Source organism: Galeopterus variegatus, unplaced genomic scaffold (assembly GCF_000696425.1).
Source record: "Galeopterus variegatus unplaced genomic scaffold, G_variegatus-3.0.2 Scaffold463, whole genome shotgun sequence".
NCBI classification, from domain to species: Eukaryota; Metazoa; Chordata; class Mammalia; order Dermoptera; family Cynocephalidae; genus Galeopterus; species Galeopterus variegatus.
The window spans coordinates 509,038-528,536 of record NW_007726574.1 but is presented as its reverse complement, the minus strand read 5'-3'; the positions used below and the strand labels follow the sequence as shown (position 1 = coordinate 528,536).

At 39.2% G+C, this 19,499-nt stretch overlaps 1 protein-coding gene across 1 annotated transcript in view; it reads right to left on the bottom strand.

The window, feature by feature from the left end:
• Positions 1 to 19,499, bottom strand: part of DNAH5 (dynein, axonemal, heavy chain 5) — a gene marked incomplete at its 3' end in the record, with an annotated part of 181,984 nt that overhangs the window by 120,939 nt on the left and 41,546 nt on the right. Inside the window, exons 13-16 of the mRNA XM_008569081.1 lie at positions 16,390 to 16,497; positions 7,647 to 7,732; positions 6,834 to 7,155; positions 5,807 to 6,013 (exon numbers count right to left, since the gene is read on the bottom strand). Coding sequence (XP_008567303.1) covers positions 5,807 to 6,013; positions 6,834 to 7,155; positions 7,647 to 7,732; positions 16,390 to 16,497 — 723 coding nt within the window. The remainder of the gene's footprint in view (positions 1 to 5,806; positions 6,014 to 6,833; positions 7,156 to 7,646; positions 7,733 to 16,389; positions 16,498 to 19,499) is intronic.

The following is a 19,499-nucleotide window of genomic DNA, read 5'->3' as shown; positions in this document are numbered from 1 at the left end:
ACAACTAAGGATAAAAAAAAGAAGAATTTTTTTTTTTTTTTCCTTTTTTTGTCTTTTTTCGTGTCTGGCAATGGATCGCAACCCTCAGTGTCGCACCCGTACTGGACCGGGACTGGCAACGGGATCGCAACCCTCAGTGTTGCACCCGCACCTCGCTCAGCCAGTGAGCAGGAACCAGTCTGTATGTGGGATCCGAACCCTCGGCGGGAGCGCCGCCGCACTCCCAAGCGGCGCACTGTAGCAGTGCACCACCGGGCTGGACCAAAAAAAAAAAAAAAAGAAGAAGAATTTAAAAGTAAAGGTATCTCACCTCCTACCCAACCTAAAAGAGGAGAAAAGCTAAGGTCAAAAAACTTTTCCAAACCACGTGAAGTCATGGTAACTGTGCTTAGCCTGTGCATCACCAGACTCATTCATTCAACTTTGGACAATGTGCATCCTGCTCCTCTGGGCACTGGACAACACAAATCACCCAAAGCCTCTGGGTCACCAGAGTCTACCTCAGCCCATTGCTGGCGTAATAGGCCAATTTTTGATGTAACACCCAAAGCACACTGGGAGAGTCAGGATCCAGTGTTAATTTCATCAAGTGTCATAGCTTTAAATCTCACCCATATGCCATAGACAAGCAAATTTACCTCTCCAGCCCAGATCTCACTCCTGAAGTCTAGATTCATATATAGCAAGAACATACTCAATATCTCCACTCGGATATCTAACAGACATTTCAAATTTAACCTGTCCAAAACTGAAAGTTTGTTCTTCCTCAAAACCTCTTCTACCCACAGCATTCCCCATCTCAGCTGATGGCTATTTCATCCTTCCAGTCCACAGTCCAAAACTCAGAGTCATCCTTGACTTTGACTCTCTCTCTCTCTCTCTCTCTCTCTCTCTCTCTCTCTCTCTCTCTCTCTCTCCCCCCCCCGCCTCACACACACACACACACACACACACACACACACACACGCTATCCATCAGGACATCTTGTTTGCTCTGAACTTGAAAGAGTTCCTATGTCTGACCTGCTAACCATATCCACCGCGACCGCCATTATTGCCTCTTCCCTAAATTATTGGAATGATCTACCACTGTCTCCCTGCTTCCACCCATGCCCACTAAAGTCTAGGCTCAATTTAGCAGCAAGGGTGATCCTTTCAATGGTATTATATGTCAGCTAAAAATAAAATAAACTTTTCAAAAAAAATGTAAGTCAGATCATGTCACTCCTCTGCTTACATGGCTATATGGTTTTCCATCTAATTCAGGGCTATTATATTGATCTATAAAGACCTACCTAATCTGATCCCCGTTACTTCTCTGATCTCATCTCCAACCACCCTTCCCCTCTCTTACCTGCTCCTGCTTTACTGTCTGCCTTCCTTGTCCTTAGTATCGGACAAGTCTTTGCACCACCTCCAAATAATTACTCAAATGCCACCTTCTCAATTAGGCTTATCCTGCTACCTATTTAAGATTGTAAACCACCACCATAAACAACTCACACTCTCTATCCCCTGCTCTATTTTTTCCATAGCACCTATTACTTTATTCCAATAGACTATATAACTTACCTGTTTACAATGTTCATTGCTCATTACCTTTCTTACGCAACTAGAATATAAGTTGTACAAGGACAAGAATTTTGTCTGCTTTTTTCAGTGTACCTGAAACAGTACCTGATACATAGAAAATAATCAATCAATATTTCTCTAATTAACGAATTAGTTCTTATCAGAAGGAGCACTTGTGATCTGAAATTCATGGGTTTTTGTCCCCTATTGAAATTTACCTGTTATATAATGTTGTATTATGTTTGTTCATATGTTACCATTTTTAAATAAGCCTAATAGTACTTCCAGCCTACCTTTCAGGTTAATGTCAATATCACTAATCATTAATTATAAGAAAGTAACTTTAATGTGCCTCCTACATACAGTTGTATTAAGCCCGTATTTGTAATGTGCATATTGGTATTCCTTGATATTAGATCAATGTTTTCCACAGTGTTTTCCCTGGAGTACTAGGCCCAAGAGATTCTGTAACAAAAATAGCTCCTAGATGGATAAATTTGGAAAATTCTGTGTACAATATCTCCCGTTTGGATAGTCACAATTACTATTAGTGATTCTGGAAAACCTGCTATAAGGAAGTAAGAAGCCCTGAAGGGCGTTGAGAATTTTGTCAAATCCAATATTTCCAAACAGACCTCATAATCTTTTTTTCATATAATACTTTTCCACAATTTCCATAAAAGTCACTTTAGAAGAGTCTAAGTTTGATGGTTCTATTATCAGCTACTTAGACATTTCCTGAAATTTTATCCACTGCTTACCTTTTTATTTAATGTCCATCACTTATTCTATCTGGAAAGCAGTTCCTAGAACCTGCCTCCAGCAGGCTTTCTACTTCTCACCTTTAATCTTTTAACCCCAGGAGGCATTATTTGTCTATTGTGAAAAAGAGGAACCAAGGCTTAGAAGGTAAAGTCATTTACCCAAAGATAATGGTTTTAATCCAGATCAAATTGGCTTCAGAATTTATATTTGTAACTGTTAGCTTGTGCCAGCTCATCCCCTTCTAGTTTCAACTATCTTCTGAGGAAAAGATGAAGAAAACAAACTTTCAGCTACTTTGTCATGTCTGTAGAAGTCTGAAAACTCTGTGAAATAACCAGCACAATAACTCTGCAACACCTTAGACTGCCCCCCAAACCTACCAATACATCTGCTTTTAACAGCTACTCAGATTGAGCGCGGACCCTTAATTCTTTCAACCTCCAAGATTCAACCCGGTGATAATTTACTTCCTGGAAATGTCACGTACAACTGTGGTGGTTTTCAAACATCCTTTGACCCTCCTTTCCTCATGGAGTGGGGTCCATGTCCCCTCCCCTTGAATCTGGGTGGGCTTATGGCACCAAACAGAATACAACTGAAGCAACATTGTGAGACACCTGCGGCTGACACAAAGGCCATGCAGCTCCCTCCTTGTTCAGTTTAACGCTTGCTCTGGGAACCCTGGGTTGCCATATAAGAAACTCTACTAGTCTGAGGCCTCCATCCTGGAAGGCTGTGTAGATGCTCCAGTTCACAGTCCCAGCTGAGTGCACCTTCCAGCCATCATCACCAAAGAACCAGACATGAGATGAGGCCATCTTGGAGCTTCCAGATGGAATGTCGGCCAGCTGAGCACCACTGACAGCCTCTGTCAATACCACACGGAGCAGAAGCAGCACCTGGCCAAGCCCCACTCAAATTCTTCACCTACAGTCATGACATATAACAAATGTTCGTAGTAAACCACTACACTGAAACAACAGCTCTCTAGGAGAGCTGTCACTGGTAATTTTATAATCTTATAACTAGTATTTCTTAGTAAAAATATTTTTGTGTGTGAATATGTAGATTGACTATGTGGTTTTCCTAACATGCAAGAGTCTGAAAAGAAAGCCCAAAATGCTGATTAATATTTTGAGCCCACATTTGAGGAATGTCTGTCCTTTGCCAATATTAACTTTTTAAGATAGCGTGAAAGTTTAATGTAGTACTGTGCTTTTCTCTTTCTTTCTTTCTTCCTTTCTTTTTTTTCTCTATTTTAGCTCCCACTTATAAGTGAGGATATGAAATAGTGGGAAACTAGTAGACTACAAGTCTGGGTTCTGGTCCTATTTCTGCCACTTACTAGCTATGACCTTGACTAAGTAATTTAACTTCTCTGAGCCACAGTTTTGCCATCTATAAAATAAAATAATAGTATTCTGTCCTACTTACCTAACGTGGTGGTAGAAAAGAGCAAATGAAATAATGAGCTGACAAATGACTTAAAATGTAAGACACAATGCAAACATGTGGAATTGGTATTATCTTATGATGTGAACTACTGTGAAATTTTTTTTTTTTTCCTTTTTGTCTTTTTTCGTGTCCGGCAACAGATCGCAACCCTCAGTGTCGCGCCCGTACCGGACCGGGACCGGCAACGGGATCGCAATCTTCGGTGTCGCGCCCACACCTCGCTCAGCCAGTGAGCGGGAACTGGTCTGTATGTGGGATCCGAACCCTCGGCGGGAGCACCGCCACACTCCCAAGCAGCGCACTGTAGCAGTGCGCCACCGGGCCAGCCCCGAACTGCTGTGAAATTTTAACAATGGTTTCCTTGTTGTCAAATATCATGGCCATATCTTTGACCTCAGCTTTCTCATTCTCTGGGCAGCAGCATTTGTCACTGGTGACCAGTCCCAACTTCATAAACTTTTTCTTACTTTTGGTTTCTTTGACACTTGGTTTCCTTCTTCCTGTAGCATCAACCCTTAGTTTTATGTGTATATCAGTCCTCTTCTATCAGACCTCTCAATATTGGAGCAACCCAGTGTTTGGTCCAATGGCCCTCTACTCTTCTGTTTGTATTCTCGCCATAAGAGCTCTCATCCAGGACAATGACATTAAATAGCGACTATATTCTGATACTTTCAAAAGTATGCTTCCAACTTTGAACTCCAGACTTACACATCTAACTGCATGGATACCATCTCCATATGGTTTGGGGCAGGAGGAAATCAATACTTCTCATCTTCTGCGTAAGATAGTTTTTAGATATCCTATCTGTGGTTAGGATATATATTTATATCCTATCTAAAAACTATCTTATGCAGAAGATAAGAAGTATTGATTTCCTCCTGCCCCCAAAATTAGTTAATTCCAGTCTTTTCCCCCTCTATAAATGGAACTTACATTCAGGGCCACTGTACATTATTGTGCACAGTGTGCAGAAGGCAACCTACACAGCAATACATGGTAGCCCTACTTCAACTCATTGAGTTGCTCACACGAAAAACAAAGGAATTACCCCTGAGTTCTTTCATAACCTACCTGTTGACATAACTATCTAAATTTTCCAATTGACTCTTCTGCTCTCCTGGTTCAAGCCACCATCATCTCCATCCTTGAACAGCACAACAGCCCACTAAATTGGCTTCCCACTGATACTCTTGTCCCCCTTAAAATCCATTTTCCACCCAGCAGCAAGAATGATTTTTACTATAAAGGAGATAGGCTTTGCTTTTTTCTCTGGCTCAAAGTCCTCCAGTGGTTTCCTGGTACACTCAAAGTAAAATCTGAAATTCCAGTCTTGGTCTACAAGACCTGTAATGGCCTGGTGTACAGTAAATGCCGGACATAGCCCTATTCTCCTCTCCCCGTACATACCAGAGTTCCCCCTCCCTCCTGGGAGACTACCTCTGGCCAAGGTAAGTTACCCAAGGAAAGGCAGGTCCTCTTTAAGACAAACAGAAGCTGGAGGGAGCAGGGACCCTAAAAATGAACAAACACTCTGGCACCAGGAGAGTAGCAGTAGATTAACTTATCTACCCAGCCAGATCTCCTGCACGCTCTGAGTTATGTGAGCTGGGTGAAGGTCTTCACATAAGCCTGGAAATGATTTATACCCCTACTCTGATCTGTTAAGTATATAACTGTTGTATGTATTCCACGTATTCTACAGCGGCATGGATTTCTGACTGACTGCTGCCTCAGTACCTCTCATTAAGTCTAATAAACCAGTGTCTCTACCTGCTGGACCTCTGGGTGATTTCTTTGGAACAGGTAAACACTATGCAAGTGCCCTGTCAGACTTGGGGCTCCCACATTACACCTGGCCCTAGCCAACTCTGCAGCCTCATTCCACAGCCCTGTCCCCTTGACTCATTCCATTTCAGTCATCCTGCCACCACCTTTTCCTCGAATGTGACACCCCACCAAATTTTTTTAATGCATTCTAGAGCTAGACAGAAAGGGGGAAAAAAGTACTATACCTTCATGTTACTGAAGTTCTTTTTATATCTCTCCCTTCTCTGGAAGAGGGCAGCTGCAAATGGGGAGACTTCCAGACCCATCTGTGACATGCACTCTGTTTCTCTAAACAAGGTGAGTATCTGAGGATCAAAGTTTACAAACAATTCTCCTGTGCCTGGAGCCTTCACTAATAAAGAAGCCTCAAGACCTATGTGGATTTCTTTAATCTGTGGGAGAAATAAACATTTTTCCTTTTAGAAAGTTCAATGCATACACAGAATATCCAGTTCAGCCATCTCTGGGAATGAAGATCGTTAAGTGTTCTTCCGTGGACATGAGCTTCCTAAATTGAACGCAACGGGATCACTCTTTCATCTAATTCACTCTCAGAAAGTAGCCTTTAAGTTCTGATAGTGATGTTGCACAGACAATTCAATAAAGTATTTTAAAATGTAAAATATCTGTCTCACATCTGACAGATAAGTGGATTTACAATAATGGCAACTTCTTGAAAGTCATTTAGCTCCCTGGGACCTTTAGGTCTACTCAGTTATTTTTCCTAATAAAGGTTTCTTAAACCTACTAAACTCAGTTTTCAGTTATCTATGGAGATATCACTTCCTGTGAATCTACAAAGAAATACAAATATTGGTAGGGTATAAGTTGATTAAACACTACTACGGCCAAAGGAAATTTAAGGCTTTGTTTAACAGGCAAAATGCTGTATACGGACACATTCAGGATCTTACTGAATTTAAAAAAGAAAGAAATCCTAGCCAATTCAGTAGAGGAACAAATAAACCAGATTTTCTCATGTAGAAGTCTGTACATTAAATAAAAATAGGTTTCTGTTATCTGGATTATAATTTTCTTTCAAGGTTTTTAGTAATTTTTCTTCATGGCTGATTAGTTAGATTCACCAAACTGTCTTATAAAATACCTGCAAACCAAACTTTCTATAGGAATAACACTGTCAAATGCTAAAGGAAGGGTTCTGATTGTTTCAGCAACGGAGACCTCTGGAAGAGCATAAATTTAGAGGCTCACTTGTTGAAGCCACGCCCTGTGGTAGAGGACCTCAAACTCCAGAAGAACCCTGGCTATCTTGTTGTAACTGTGAATTATAGGTTTGGCTTCAGCCGTCCTTAGCACAGTTGGGTGCTGCTGGAAAAGCTGCATGGGTTGCTGAATCCTGTGGAAGAGCTGACGAGCCCACAAAATCTTCCCAGCAATGGGAGGCTGGTTTCGAGCCAAAGGAGGATCATATTTCTGCTTTGTATACAGCTTTGAAATCATATCAATGTCAGCCCCATAGTTCTCAAAGATAAGTCGGTATTTTTCATCAATACCGAGATTAGGTATATTCAATCTGATCAAAAACAAAAAGCAAAAGACATGAATTAATACGAAGATATCTACTAATCTCATTTATTAATATTTATTTTAAAACATATGCTAATGGAAAAGAATTACTTGTTTGTGTGGCATACTAAAACAATCAAAATAGTATCAATATTTAAATGTAGGCAAAACTATTAATCTGGGATGAGTTCTTCAAATTACTTAAGCATCAGGAAATATTACTATATAGGCAGTGACAAAGTACTTCAAAGCTAAGAGTATTCTCTATTTGCAGAAATAAAACAAATCCTTAATCCATAAGAGGATTAATTCTCTTAATCCTCTGAAGAACTTAAAAACTGAGACCTTGTGACCCAGATTGCCGAGGGTGTTTTTTCCCATTGCAATATGAAATAATGATAACAATGCTACTAATAACAATGTTAATAAAAGCTAAACTATGTTCATATTACCCCAATTTTAGAAAATAGAACTTGAAATACTATTTCAAATTTTTACCTTTCAAATTTCTTTAACATACTTAGAGCTTGATTAGTGTTTTGAATGTTTTCAAATGTAACATCCATAAACTTCTGCAGCTCATTCTAAAATAGAACAAATTCTGATTATGAACAATGGATCAGCATTGGGAATTTATTTGGCAACAAAATAAAAGAGCTCCCCATTTTCTACAAACACATTTAATGCAGGACAAAATATAACAGAAAATTCAACGAGCTTAAAATAAGGACAAATTCCTAGAAGCCAGAAACAAAGAGGAATATGAAAGCCAGAGTGGTCATGGGTTACCACCATGGCAGGCTCCACGGGCATTTGGCCCGACACAGGGCCTGGAGTGTAGGGGTTGAGGTTTTACCACAATGTAGGGAGAGGAGCTGTGAGATCCTCACACTCTCAACAGATCCTGCAGAAAGCCTGGACCCTTAAAGTGCTGACTAGTGCATACAAAGGGAATTAAATGACTGCTCACAAGCTTGGAAAGTTGACCTAATAGGTGGCAGGCCTTTTTGCAGCTTTCCATGTGTTCCCCGAAACTTCATGTATTAGAAACTTGACCCCCATTATAACAGTGTTAAGAGAGTGGGAAATTCAATTATGGTATTTGAAAGGAGGTGGCTTTAAGGGATGATTAAATTGTGAGGACTGCCATTCATGGAGTAATGGGTGTGGTTCTGATGGCTTTAAAAGGAGGGCAAGTGAGAAGGTTAACTCTCTTGCTCAGCCCCTTCTCCCTGTTGGACACCCTGCACTGCTGTGGAGAGTCACCACCAAGAAGGCCCTCATCGGCTGTGTTCCCTGAACTTTGGACTTCCCAGGCTTCAAAACAGCAAGAAATAAATTTCATTCCTTTATAAACTACCCAGTTTTAGGTATTCTGTTATAAGCAACAGAAAAGACTAATACACCACCTGCCCAGAGCCATGAAAGGAAAAAAAAAGTCACCCTAAAACAGGGTTTTCATACTTCTGTCAAGGGCCAGATAGTCGATATTTTCAGCTTTGTGCAACAGGTCTCTTTCACAACTGCTGGTGTGTACCACTGTGATGCCAAAGCAGCCATAGACAATGCATAAACAAATAGGCAGGGCATAATTTGGCCCTTGGGCACAGTTTGATGACCCCCTGCCTTAAAGCAATTGAAATCCTGTACCATTCCACACCTAGATAAGGAGCCCAAACTTATACTACACATGAGATATAGGGATCTAACCCAAGAAATTAACATAAAAGCTAGTCTGGAAAGGTAAAACCACTAGGACCCTGCAAAGCCACTCTATAGTAACACTTCCAAAGCCCATATTCACAAGACTGTACAGGGAAAAAAATAAGTAAATAACTCCTAAAGAAGATAAGCTCAGAAAAAATTTTAAAATACCAAATGAAGAAATGATCTTTGAGTGAGAAAAAGCAGAATGCCCTAACAGAATTAACACTCAAGTACTACAGACAGTAGAACAGTCTGAAAGAGACTATAAAATAAGTGTGTTTAAGATTATTAGAGTAAAGAAGAAGCAGAAACCATAAAAAAGGACAGTATAAAATAAGAGCACTCAGATTTTTAAAAACAAAACATACATATAAAGGAGAAAATCAATACAATTCAAAATACAATGGATGCAAATTATATACCTAAAAAGAAAATTAATGAACTGCAATAAAATTCTGAAAGAAATCACCCAAAATGTAGTAGAGAATTAAAGAAATGGAAAATACAAAAAAAAAGGTTAACAGAGATAGAAGACAGAAAAAGAAGGTCTAACATAAATCTTTTGGAAATCCTGGAAGAAGCACCTAAAGTATTTCAAATGATAATGGACAAAAATTTTCTACAATTAAAAAAAAAAGACTTAAATCTTCAAATAGAGGAAGCACACCAAATTGTGAAGAAGAAAAATGAAAAAAAAATCACACCTAAAACTCACACAGAGATGCTAAAGATAAAAAGAAAAATAATGTTAAAAACAATCGGAGAGAGTATAAAGCCAATGATCTATAAAGAAATAACTATCTGATAACAAATACCTCATTGAGAACAATAGATACCAAAAGTCAATGAGAAAAAGATCTTCTAAGTGCTGAAAGAAAATAACTTCCAAACTAAAATTGCATGTAAAATCAGACCAACATTCAAAATCGAGAAATGTTTAGGCATTTGGGGGCAAAGACTAAAGACTGTACCATTAACAGACTTGTTGAAATAACCACTAAAGAACATACCTTTTTAAAAATGATAATAAACTCAAAAAAGAGGGAGAGGACTGCAAGATCTAATAGTAAGAAAGAAATCTGTAGGGGCCGGCCCGGTGGCGCACTGGATAAGTGCACCGCTTGGGAAGCGTGGCGGCGCTCCCGCCCGAGGGTTCGGATCCCACATGCGGACCGGTTCCCACTCACTGGCTGAGCGAGGCGCGGGGGCAACGCCGAGGGTTGCGATCCCGTTGCCGGTCCCCGGTCCGGTACGGGGGCAACACTGAGGGTTGCGATCCGTTGCCGGACACGGAAAAAAACAAAAAAAAAAGAAAGAAATCTGTAAACATGCTGGGAAACATGTTGGTAAATCTAAATAACAAGAAGTTTGGAAAGTTTAAAAGCAAGGTAAGGGGCCGGCCTGGTGGCGCGCTGCTACAGTGCGCCGCTTGGGAGCGCAGCGGCGCTCCCGCCGAGGGTTCGGATCCCACATACAGACCGGTTCCCGCTCACTGGCTGAGCGAGGTGCGGGCGCGACACTAAGGGTTGTGATCAGTTGCCAGACACCAAAAAGGAAAAAAAAAAAAAAAGCAAGGTAAAATTTAAATGCAAAACAACAATAGTGCTGAAATAAAAGGTGGATAGAAATATCAATTAATTTTAAACTTTAAGTCAGGGATATATGCTCAAACCACTAGAAATATAAAGAGAGGCACCCCAAACCAGTAGAAGAGGAAGGAAGGAAATAATAAAAATTTAATGAACAAAATATAAAAAGGAAAAACAAAAGGAGTCAAAGAAAAAAAGCTCACTAAATAAAATCTTAAAATAGATTTTAGAAATAATTCTAACTATACTAGAAATCAGTCATTGTAAGTGGTTTAAACTCACAATTAGAGGAGAGTCTCAGCTATAATATATATACACATATATTTATATATATTCCAACCATATGCTATAGCACCCTTGGAGGTATATATGGTCACTTCAGTGTTAACGGGAACTTCCCTGGCAGATATAACAGTTTTGAGCCTGTAAGCAGCCAACCTATTGAATCAAAATATATAAAGCAAGCTAATTTAGTTGTAGATTCTTAGAAACCAACAGATCAAGAATATCAAAAATGTCTAATATACCACTACACCTATTAGAATGGCCAAAACCCAGAATACTGGAAACACCAAATGCTGGCAAGGATTTGGAGCAACAGGAACTCTACTCTAATTCATTGCTGGTGGGAATGCGAAATGGTACAGCCACGCTGGAAGACAGTTTGGTGGTTTCTTACAAGACTAAAAATACTTACTATACAATCCAACAATCATGCTCCTTGATATTAACCCAAAGGAGTTAAAAACTTATGTTCACACAAAAATCTGCACAGATGTTTATAGTAGTCTTATTCACAGTCGCCAAAACTTGGAAGCTACCGAGATGTCTTTCAGTAGGTGAATGAATAAATAAACTGTGGTACATCATAACTAAATAGTGAAACATTATTCAGCACTAAAAAGATATGAGCTATTGAGCCATGAAAAGACATGGAGGAAACATAAATGCATATTACCAAATGAAATAAGCCAATCTGAAAAGGCTACCTGTTGTATGTATACAACTATATAACATTCTAGAAAAGGCAAAACTATGGAGACAGGAAAAAAATCAGTGGTTGCCAGGGGTTAGGACACTAAAAAGATAGTGGTTGCCAAGGAAGGGAGGACTTTTAGGGCAGTGAAGATACCATATTTTGCATGATGCTATAATGATAAATACATGTGATCATACATTTGTCCAAACCCATAGAATGTACAACACCAAGATTGAACCCTAATGCAAACTATGAGCTTTGGGTAATAATGACATGTCAATATAGGTTCACCAATTGTAACAAATGTACCACTCTGCTGAGGGATGCTGATAATTGGGGAGGCTATACATTGTGGGGAGTGGAGCCAGGAACAGGGGGTATATGGTAAGTCTTTGAACCTTTCTTTCCATTTTGCTGTGAACCTAAAACTGCTTTTAAAAATTGTCTTTTTACTAAAATCAACTCAAAATGGATTAAAGACATAGGTATAAGACCCGAAACTGTAAAATTACTAAGGGAAAATAAAGGTGAAACACTTCAGCAGTTAGGTCAGGGCACAGGCTTTATGAACATGAGCCAAACAGCACAAAGTTCTAAGACAACTCTTTCATAAAGCTCTCAAACATATTTTCCAAAGTGACCTTTATGGGTTGTCCTGAGAACCTCACATATGTTACACTATGATGCAATTCTGGCCTTCCTCAAAAAAAATTGTACCAAAAAACTAAGCACAAGATTTAGTACAGTGTTGTAATTAAAATCTAAATTTGGTTAAATAAAATGCAGAAAAATTATTTTATCATTTTACTATTTATTTTCCATTTTATTCTTCAAGGTAAGGTCCCAATCAATCCTTTTTTCTGAACTTACAAGACAGAAGTTTTGAGCCTCTACAAATTTAAAGGGACCATTAATTGATGCAGTATTAAAATGGGGAAACCAGTTTACTATGCAGTAAGAACTAGTACCTAAATGGGCTTGGTTTTTGACAATGTTAGGTCAGAAGTAGTTTGGCAAGATAACCAGATGGCAGCATCCAGGTCACCGCTGGAAATACTGCCACTTGAGGTGAAAGAGGTATCTGGGCTCAAGCCGCAATGCTCCCCGCCCCATTCAGCAAAGTCCCACAGCTGAAGGATCTGTACGCCTGTTACAACATGTCCTTGTCCTCAATACTTGCCACTACTTCTACTGAAAGTATTCGTGTTTTTGGAAATGATATTATTTCTTGCACAAAGATCACATCCTCAGATCAAAAAAATGGTCCTGCATTAAAGAATAGTGCAGTTAGCCTACCTAAATAAACATCTAAATGATTTTACTACATGAAAAATCTCTATGTATAAACTATGCAGAACTAGAGCATTTATAATCTTTCTGCTCCCCCCCTTTCCTCCAGGCACCAGCAAATCCCTACTGAGCCCTCTCATCTGTAGCTGGTTTTCCTTGTTTTTCTGAGCTCTGACTTCACAAAAGCCCAGGCTGAGTTCTTTACGAACGTTTAAGACCATTCTATTCCTTCATTCCCAGAATTATTGATTTAAACTAAATTTGTATACTTCAAGGTAAAAAGAGTTCTGAGGCATCTTTGGAGGAGTGAGTCAGTGGTAGAAGGAATCATAGTAAATCTAGCTCATTCTATGTGCCATGCACTGTTCTGAGCACTTTCTATGTATTAATTCATTAATCACGATAATCCTGTAAAGCAGAACTTTTATTCCTCTCACTTTGTAGAGGAGGAAACTGTGCCCCAGTAAGGTTAAGTGACTTCCCAAAGTCACAGAGATAATAAGTGGTAGAGCTGGGGTTAAACCCGGGCAGTCTGGCTTTAGAATCTAAGTTTTTAACCATTATGCTGTATGGCACGTTTGTCTCTGAACCTTAGGTCCATTCTTACAATCTTTTGGGATTGGGCTACGGAATCTTCATGCTAGTCTTCCTATTACTTCTAAGGTCTCAGATCTCACCAGTTTTGAACTCAGCTTGCCACCTAAATGGTCTGTCCTTTACTAAAGCCTTACTTTACTTTCTGGAATCAGTACGTTTCTAGACTTCCAATGGCCCACTTGGTTCCAACACATTGTCCCTCTTTGACCTGTTAGTACTAGCATGAACCCTAAATCTAGACAGGATTCCAGGCTCTGATCCCCTTGACAGTGGAGCCCTGGACACAGCCTGATCCAAATCACTTGTGGAGACCAGACCCCCAAGTCTTTCACTGAAGACACCGTAGTGAATGAGCCTCTCCATGCCTGTCTCCAAGACTCTCCAACCCTCACTCCCTCCATCCAGAGTCTTGGGAAAATATTTTTGCCCTGGTTTTATAGAGACAAGGGCTGAATTCGTGAGATTGGGTGAGTATTTGAAGGAGAGAATGTAGAATGATTAGTTCAAAGAAAGATAATGGGGAAAGGAATAAAGAAGTCAAAGGAAAACTTGTCAGGAAACCAAACACAGAAATAGACCACTTTTGAGATGGAAGACAAGATGAATAATTTTTGATGCTTAAAATCCAGGCTATAGAACATTTATAAAATTTTATTCTTAGTGCTATAAGAAGTGGGCACAGGTTTGAAAAGGCCCAGCTACCCCGTTCATTCCCACTCCATTTATTTGGAGAACACAAATATTCTAGATCAAGAATCGCCTTCTCTCTGAAGCCTTTCCTAACCTAGCCAAGGAAAAGTATGGGATCATTGTTTCCTAGATTCACATCCTATCTGCTGTGCATTGATTGAATTGTGTCCCCAAAGTTCACATATTAGAAGCTTAATCCCCACTGCAACTGTTGAGGGCAAGAAATCCTACAATGGTAATTGAAAGGTGGGGCTTTGAAGAGGTGATTGGATTGTAGGACCATGCAGTAGTGAATAGATCAAAAATGGTGGTCAGGGGCATGGTTCCAAGGGTTTTCAAAGGAGGGAGCTTGAGGAACTATCTCTCTGCTCTCTCTGCTCTGCCATTTTCTGCCATGGGATACCCCTGCATTGCTGTAAAGCCACCACCAAAGAAGACCCTCACCAGATGTGTTTCCTGGATTTTGGACTTCCCAGCCTCCAAACTGTAAGCAATAAATTTCACTTTCTTACAAAGTACCCAGTTCCAGGCATTTTGTTATAAGCAAAAGAAATGGACTAATACACCATCATACAGGTTGTAGCAATGATCAGATTCTGTGTAATGTTCTGCATGCCTGTCTTCTCTGTAAGTTCCTGTAGGATTTGGATTATGTCTTTTTATCTTTGAATCCTCACTTTCTGGCATGATATCAGAGTATTATTCTTTTATAACTAGTGGTTTTTAGTCCCTATTTGCCCTTTTTTTAGTGCTATATTCATCACTGTGTTCTAACATACATGAACTTACATTTCAGTCATATCACAGTCTGCCTCCTGTCTGGGAGCAAATCTACTTGATTTATTTCTGTATTCATAACTGACAGCACAGAAGACTAATACGTACTTGTTGTACATTAAATGCTTGTGTCATTGCAATAAATCTGCATCTTCTTATTAACAAAGAGGAATAATCATGATCCCTGTCCCCCAGGTGTTCACCCTCTACCTGTATTCCACGTGTGAGCTAATGAAGTATATTGTAATCAGAAATCGGTGTGGAAACATAAAGAAAGACCTGACAAATGGATACTAACCATAGAGCGTAGAATCGGTATCTGCCACCGTCCATCAATTTCCAACAAAAAGAGATCAAGATCTACTGTCTTTATGTCTAAATCAGCACCCAAAAGAGATCATTGCTGACATTAGAGGCACTCTATCTTCTAATCAAATGAAATATGTCATATACCTTAATGGTTAGAAACTTAAATTCTAAAGCCAGAATGCCTGGGTTTAAACCCAACTCCACCACTTACTATCTCTGTGACTTTGGGAAGTCACTTAACCTTACTAGGGCACAGTTTCCTCCTCTGCAAAATGAGAGGAATAAAGTATCTGCTTTACAAGATTATTGTGATTATTAAATGAATTAATACATAGAAAGTGCTTAGAACAGTGCCTGGCACATAGAATTAGCTAGCTTTGTTATGATTCCTTCTACCACTGACTCACTCCTCCAAGATGCCTCAGAACTCTTTACCTTGAAGTATACAAATTTAGTTCAAATCAATAATTCTTGGAAAGAAGGAATAGAATGGCCATTTTCCTCTTATAATCAGAAAGATGCACATCTGCAGCTCATTGGGATTTAAAAAGACTACAGACTAATTATGGTAGACACCTATGGGTTGTCTTCCCATCCTCCTCTCCCTGACTTCCCTTTGCTGATAAACATTCCTAACCACCCCTGTGGGTCTCATCCCCCCTGCGTTTACTACACGATCCCACTGTTGATACGTCCAGGGCTTGGCACCCAACTAGAACTGGCCAAGCCACCCCTTCCCCAGGAATCTGGAGCTGAGGTTGGTCCTGAGATATGTCCCCAGAAACTGATGATGACCATTTGCTGCTCACGGGGAATGGCTGGTCTGGCGTGAACTAGGGGAGGGGATTGCAGGGGGTGGAGAAGAAAGGGGCTGCATTTTTAAGGCCAGCTGAACTCCTGCCTTTGGGATCTGCCAGACATCGCTGACTACTTGCTTAAGCTACCTCTAGTCATAATCATTGCTATAGAGTGACAAACAAGTGGAAATAAATGTCCACAATCTAATAATGCCATAATGTTTCAACAGCAGATGAAAGTTAATTTTCTAAGAACTAAGACAGAAGACATGCAGAAGTCTGTGATTACAAATCATTATCCAAAGCTATATTTATGACCCTTTAATCTATGAAAAAGAGCCTTCAACTATTAATCTGAAATCACAAAATATGCAGGCTGAGGTTGCTAACCATCACCTCCATGATGAAGACACTTCTCCCTTCAAAATGCATAATGATAAACAGCATTATACAGAGAGGAAAAAATAAACAGGCAACTGTCAATGGGATTTTATTATACAACCTACATGAAGGTCATTAGTCTGCTTGCAAAACTCTTCATAATCCTGGTCAAAATCCATTTTCCGCTGGTCTAAGAAATTATATTCCTTTTTCTTTATGGCTGCAACAATGCCCTGAAATATTATGAAAGAAATAAGACAATATTTTAATATCCTTGCATTACTTAACAAAATGTGACCCTACCATGTAGAACCTGTACGATCATTCCCAAAAAATCAGTTTAAAGGGAGCTTATTTCTTTAATTACTCACATTGCTTAGTGTTCATTATTTTACAGGCAGTATAATGTTGCCATACTACATTCAAAGAAATCACTCACTCGGAAAGCATTTTTATGAGGTTTTATGTATTTTTGAAGAAAAATATAAAATAAAAACCACAGCTGAAATTTATAAGAGATGTTGTCTAAAAAATTTCTTGTTAATCACATCTGAAAAAATAAAAAAGAAGCCCGGAGTAGAATGTACTAAAATATTTTTTGTTGAAAAGTTTAAATCTTCTCAGGAAACACATAAGGCTTTCAAAGAACATAAACAACATAGAAAGAAAATAATTACGTTGTAATACCTTACAGATGAAATACTATTTTCCAGGCCTCAGATGTCTTAAATAAAATGTCAAGCCACAAACTACCACTTAAAAACTCTCTAGAATTAATTGCTTCCTACTGCTTTGCAAAGCTGCAGTCTGTGACTTCCAAAGTATAAATTAGGCAGTTCACCTCCCGGAAAATACTATTATCAGAAGTTGTGTTTGCTCTGAATAATGAGCTATAATGCTCTGTGCTCATTCTTAACCAGGCACTAAGCCATTCTCAAACTGAGGTGTCCACAATGTTGACCGAGGCATATAATTTTTATGAAGAATATTGGGTCTCCTTCCATGATCTCCTCTTCAAAGTCATTTCCATTCAAACATCAGTTCAAATATAGGGTATAAACTACATAACTTCTTGGGTCAAGTTCACTAGTTAAAAGACCCTACTCTTTCATGTTGTATAAGTACAAAATTTGTTCTATTTAAGGTTTGTGTGTATATATGCATACACATACACAAGGTCTTTAAAAGGTATGGAAAAGCTACATGACTACTTTTTAACATAGTAATTTAAAAGATTTGGGGATCTGAGGAAATCCTGCTCTATGATTAGATTTAATGATTACTTTGGAGTATTAAGATAAATGAAATGGTTAATTGTGACCTTTAAATCACTAATCAATCTCAATCTACTTAATCGTTTACTTGACAGATACCTATTGCACACTTTTATGTGCCAGTAAATTCTGAAATACAGGAATGAACAGAAGAAACAAATGTCCCTGCATCAAGTAATTCACACACTTACGTAATACATGTAAGTAACAGATCATGAAGGTGAGAGTTTCAGGCAGTGGTGAAATGAGCAGTGTGGACAGGGCGATTGAGGTGGAACAGAGTTTGAGGAAGACTTCACGGAGAGAGTCATTTGCATCAAGATCTGGAAGCCAAAGAGGAAGCAACCAGTTGATACAGAGGTAGGATCTGAGGAGCAGGAAAGGAGGCTGGAGGGGTGGACAGAGCCTTGACTGCCAAGCAAAGAGCATGAGATTCATTCCCGGGGACGCCATCGTGAGCTGCTGACATTTCTGCTGATCCAGGAAATGCTCACTTTACACTTTCCTGCACCATCTACATTTTATCTCACTACCTTCATTTTTTTTTTTTCCGTGTCCAGCAACAGATTCCAACCCTCAGTGTCACCCCCGTACCGGACCGGGACCGGCAACGGGATTGCAACCCTCGGTGTTGCCCCCGCGCCTCGCTCAGCCAGTGAGCGGGAACCGGTCTGTATGTGGGATCCGAACCCTCAGCGGGAGCGCCTCCGTGCTTCCCAAGCGGTGCACTAGCGCAGTGCGCCACCGGGCTGGCCCCTCACTACCTTCATTTTAACCAGTATTTCATTTTGAATTTTCAAATCAATTTCGCAGTATTTTTATCAGGTTAGAACAGACTTCTTACCCACATTTAGATGTTCAGTGTAACTTATTCAAAAATAAACTTTGAAATATGCTCCGTACGCTCTAATATGAAACCATTAGATTCTAAACTGAAAAATAAATGGGTATATTCTCTTTGTCTTGAAAAACTGTTACTTTCAAAGTGGAGATTATTAACCTTTCAGATTGCACACGGCACATTTCAAATGTTTCCCGCTATACAAAGGTATTTTCTTTTTCTCTCCCAAAACCTGGTGTACTCAGGAAATGAAAAAGATTTCTTATATTGGCATAAATTATTAGAGTACAAAAATTTACATGTGACAGTAAATTATATGATTCTTTTCAAATTCAAGTACAAAAAGAAATTATTTGTTTTAGTGTCACTGTCTTCAAACAAGAAAACATTGACTACATCCACTTTAAAATTTTTAAACACGTTTTGTTTGTAAATTGTTTTTCTTTATTTTAATCTTTAAACTGTGCCCACTTCCAAAACAAAGATTAGGAGGGAGGGCGATCTGGCTGCGACATGTCACCCCATCAATCACCACGGTTGATTCGGCTGATCTAGCTAGCTAGACAGGTGTCCTTTTCCTCCCCCAAGGTTCCATGTACTACCATCCTGAAGCTGCGCACTTGGTGAAAGAAGATGGCTTTCTCTAATAAAGGAAAGGACCATTCTTCAGTTAATGGTATACAAGTAGCTGTGCCAAAACCTCCAAACAAGCTCTCAAAACTAAGATTAGTCACACAGATACCATCATAAAAGAAAGCAGTTAAAAATCAAAATAACTAGCGATGTTAGAGCTAAAATTAAATCCGGTCCTTTATGTTTTTTAACATCTGTTCAAATAATATGCTTAAATGCAGAATAATCCAATACCACTCAGAACGTGGTATCAGGTAGTACCTGATATACAGGATATCCTTCATTGAATATTTCTTTACATGAATTAATTAATTAATGTTATATTGAAACATTTTTCTTGTGCTACTAAGGAAAATACTTTTTCCTAATGGTGATTAATTTTAGACTATTGGGAAATCGTTCTTATAACCACACACCTGTAAAGAACACGTTAGCATCATTCCACAATTCTCAAATAAATCTAATTTTCTTATTGTTAAAAGACCAT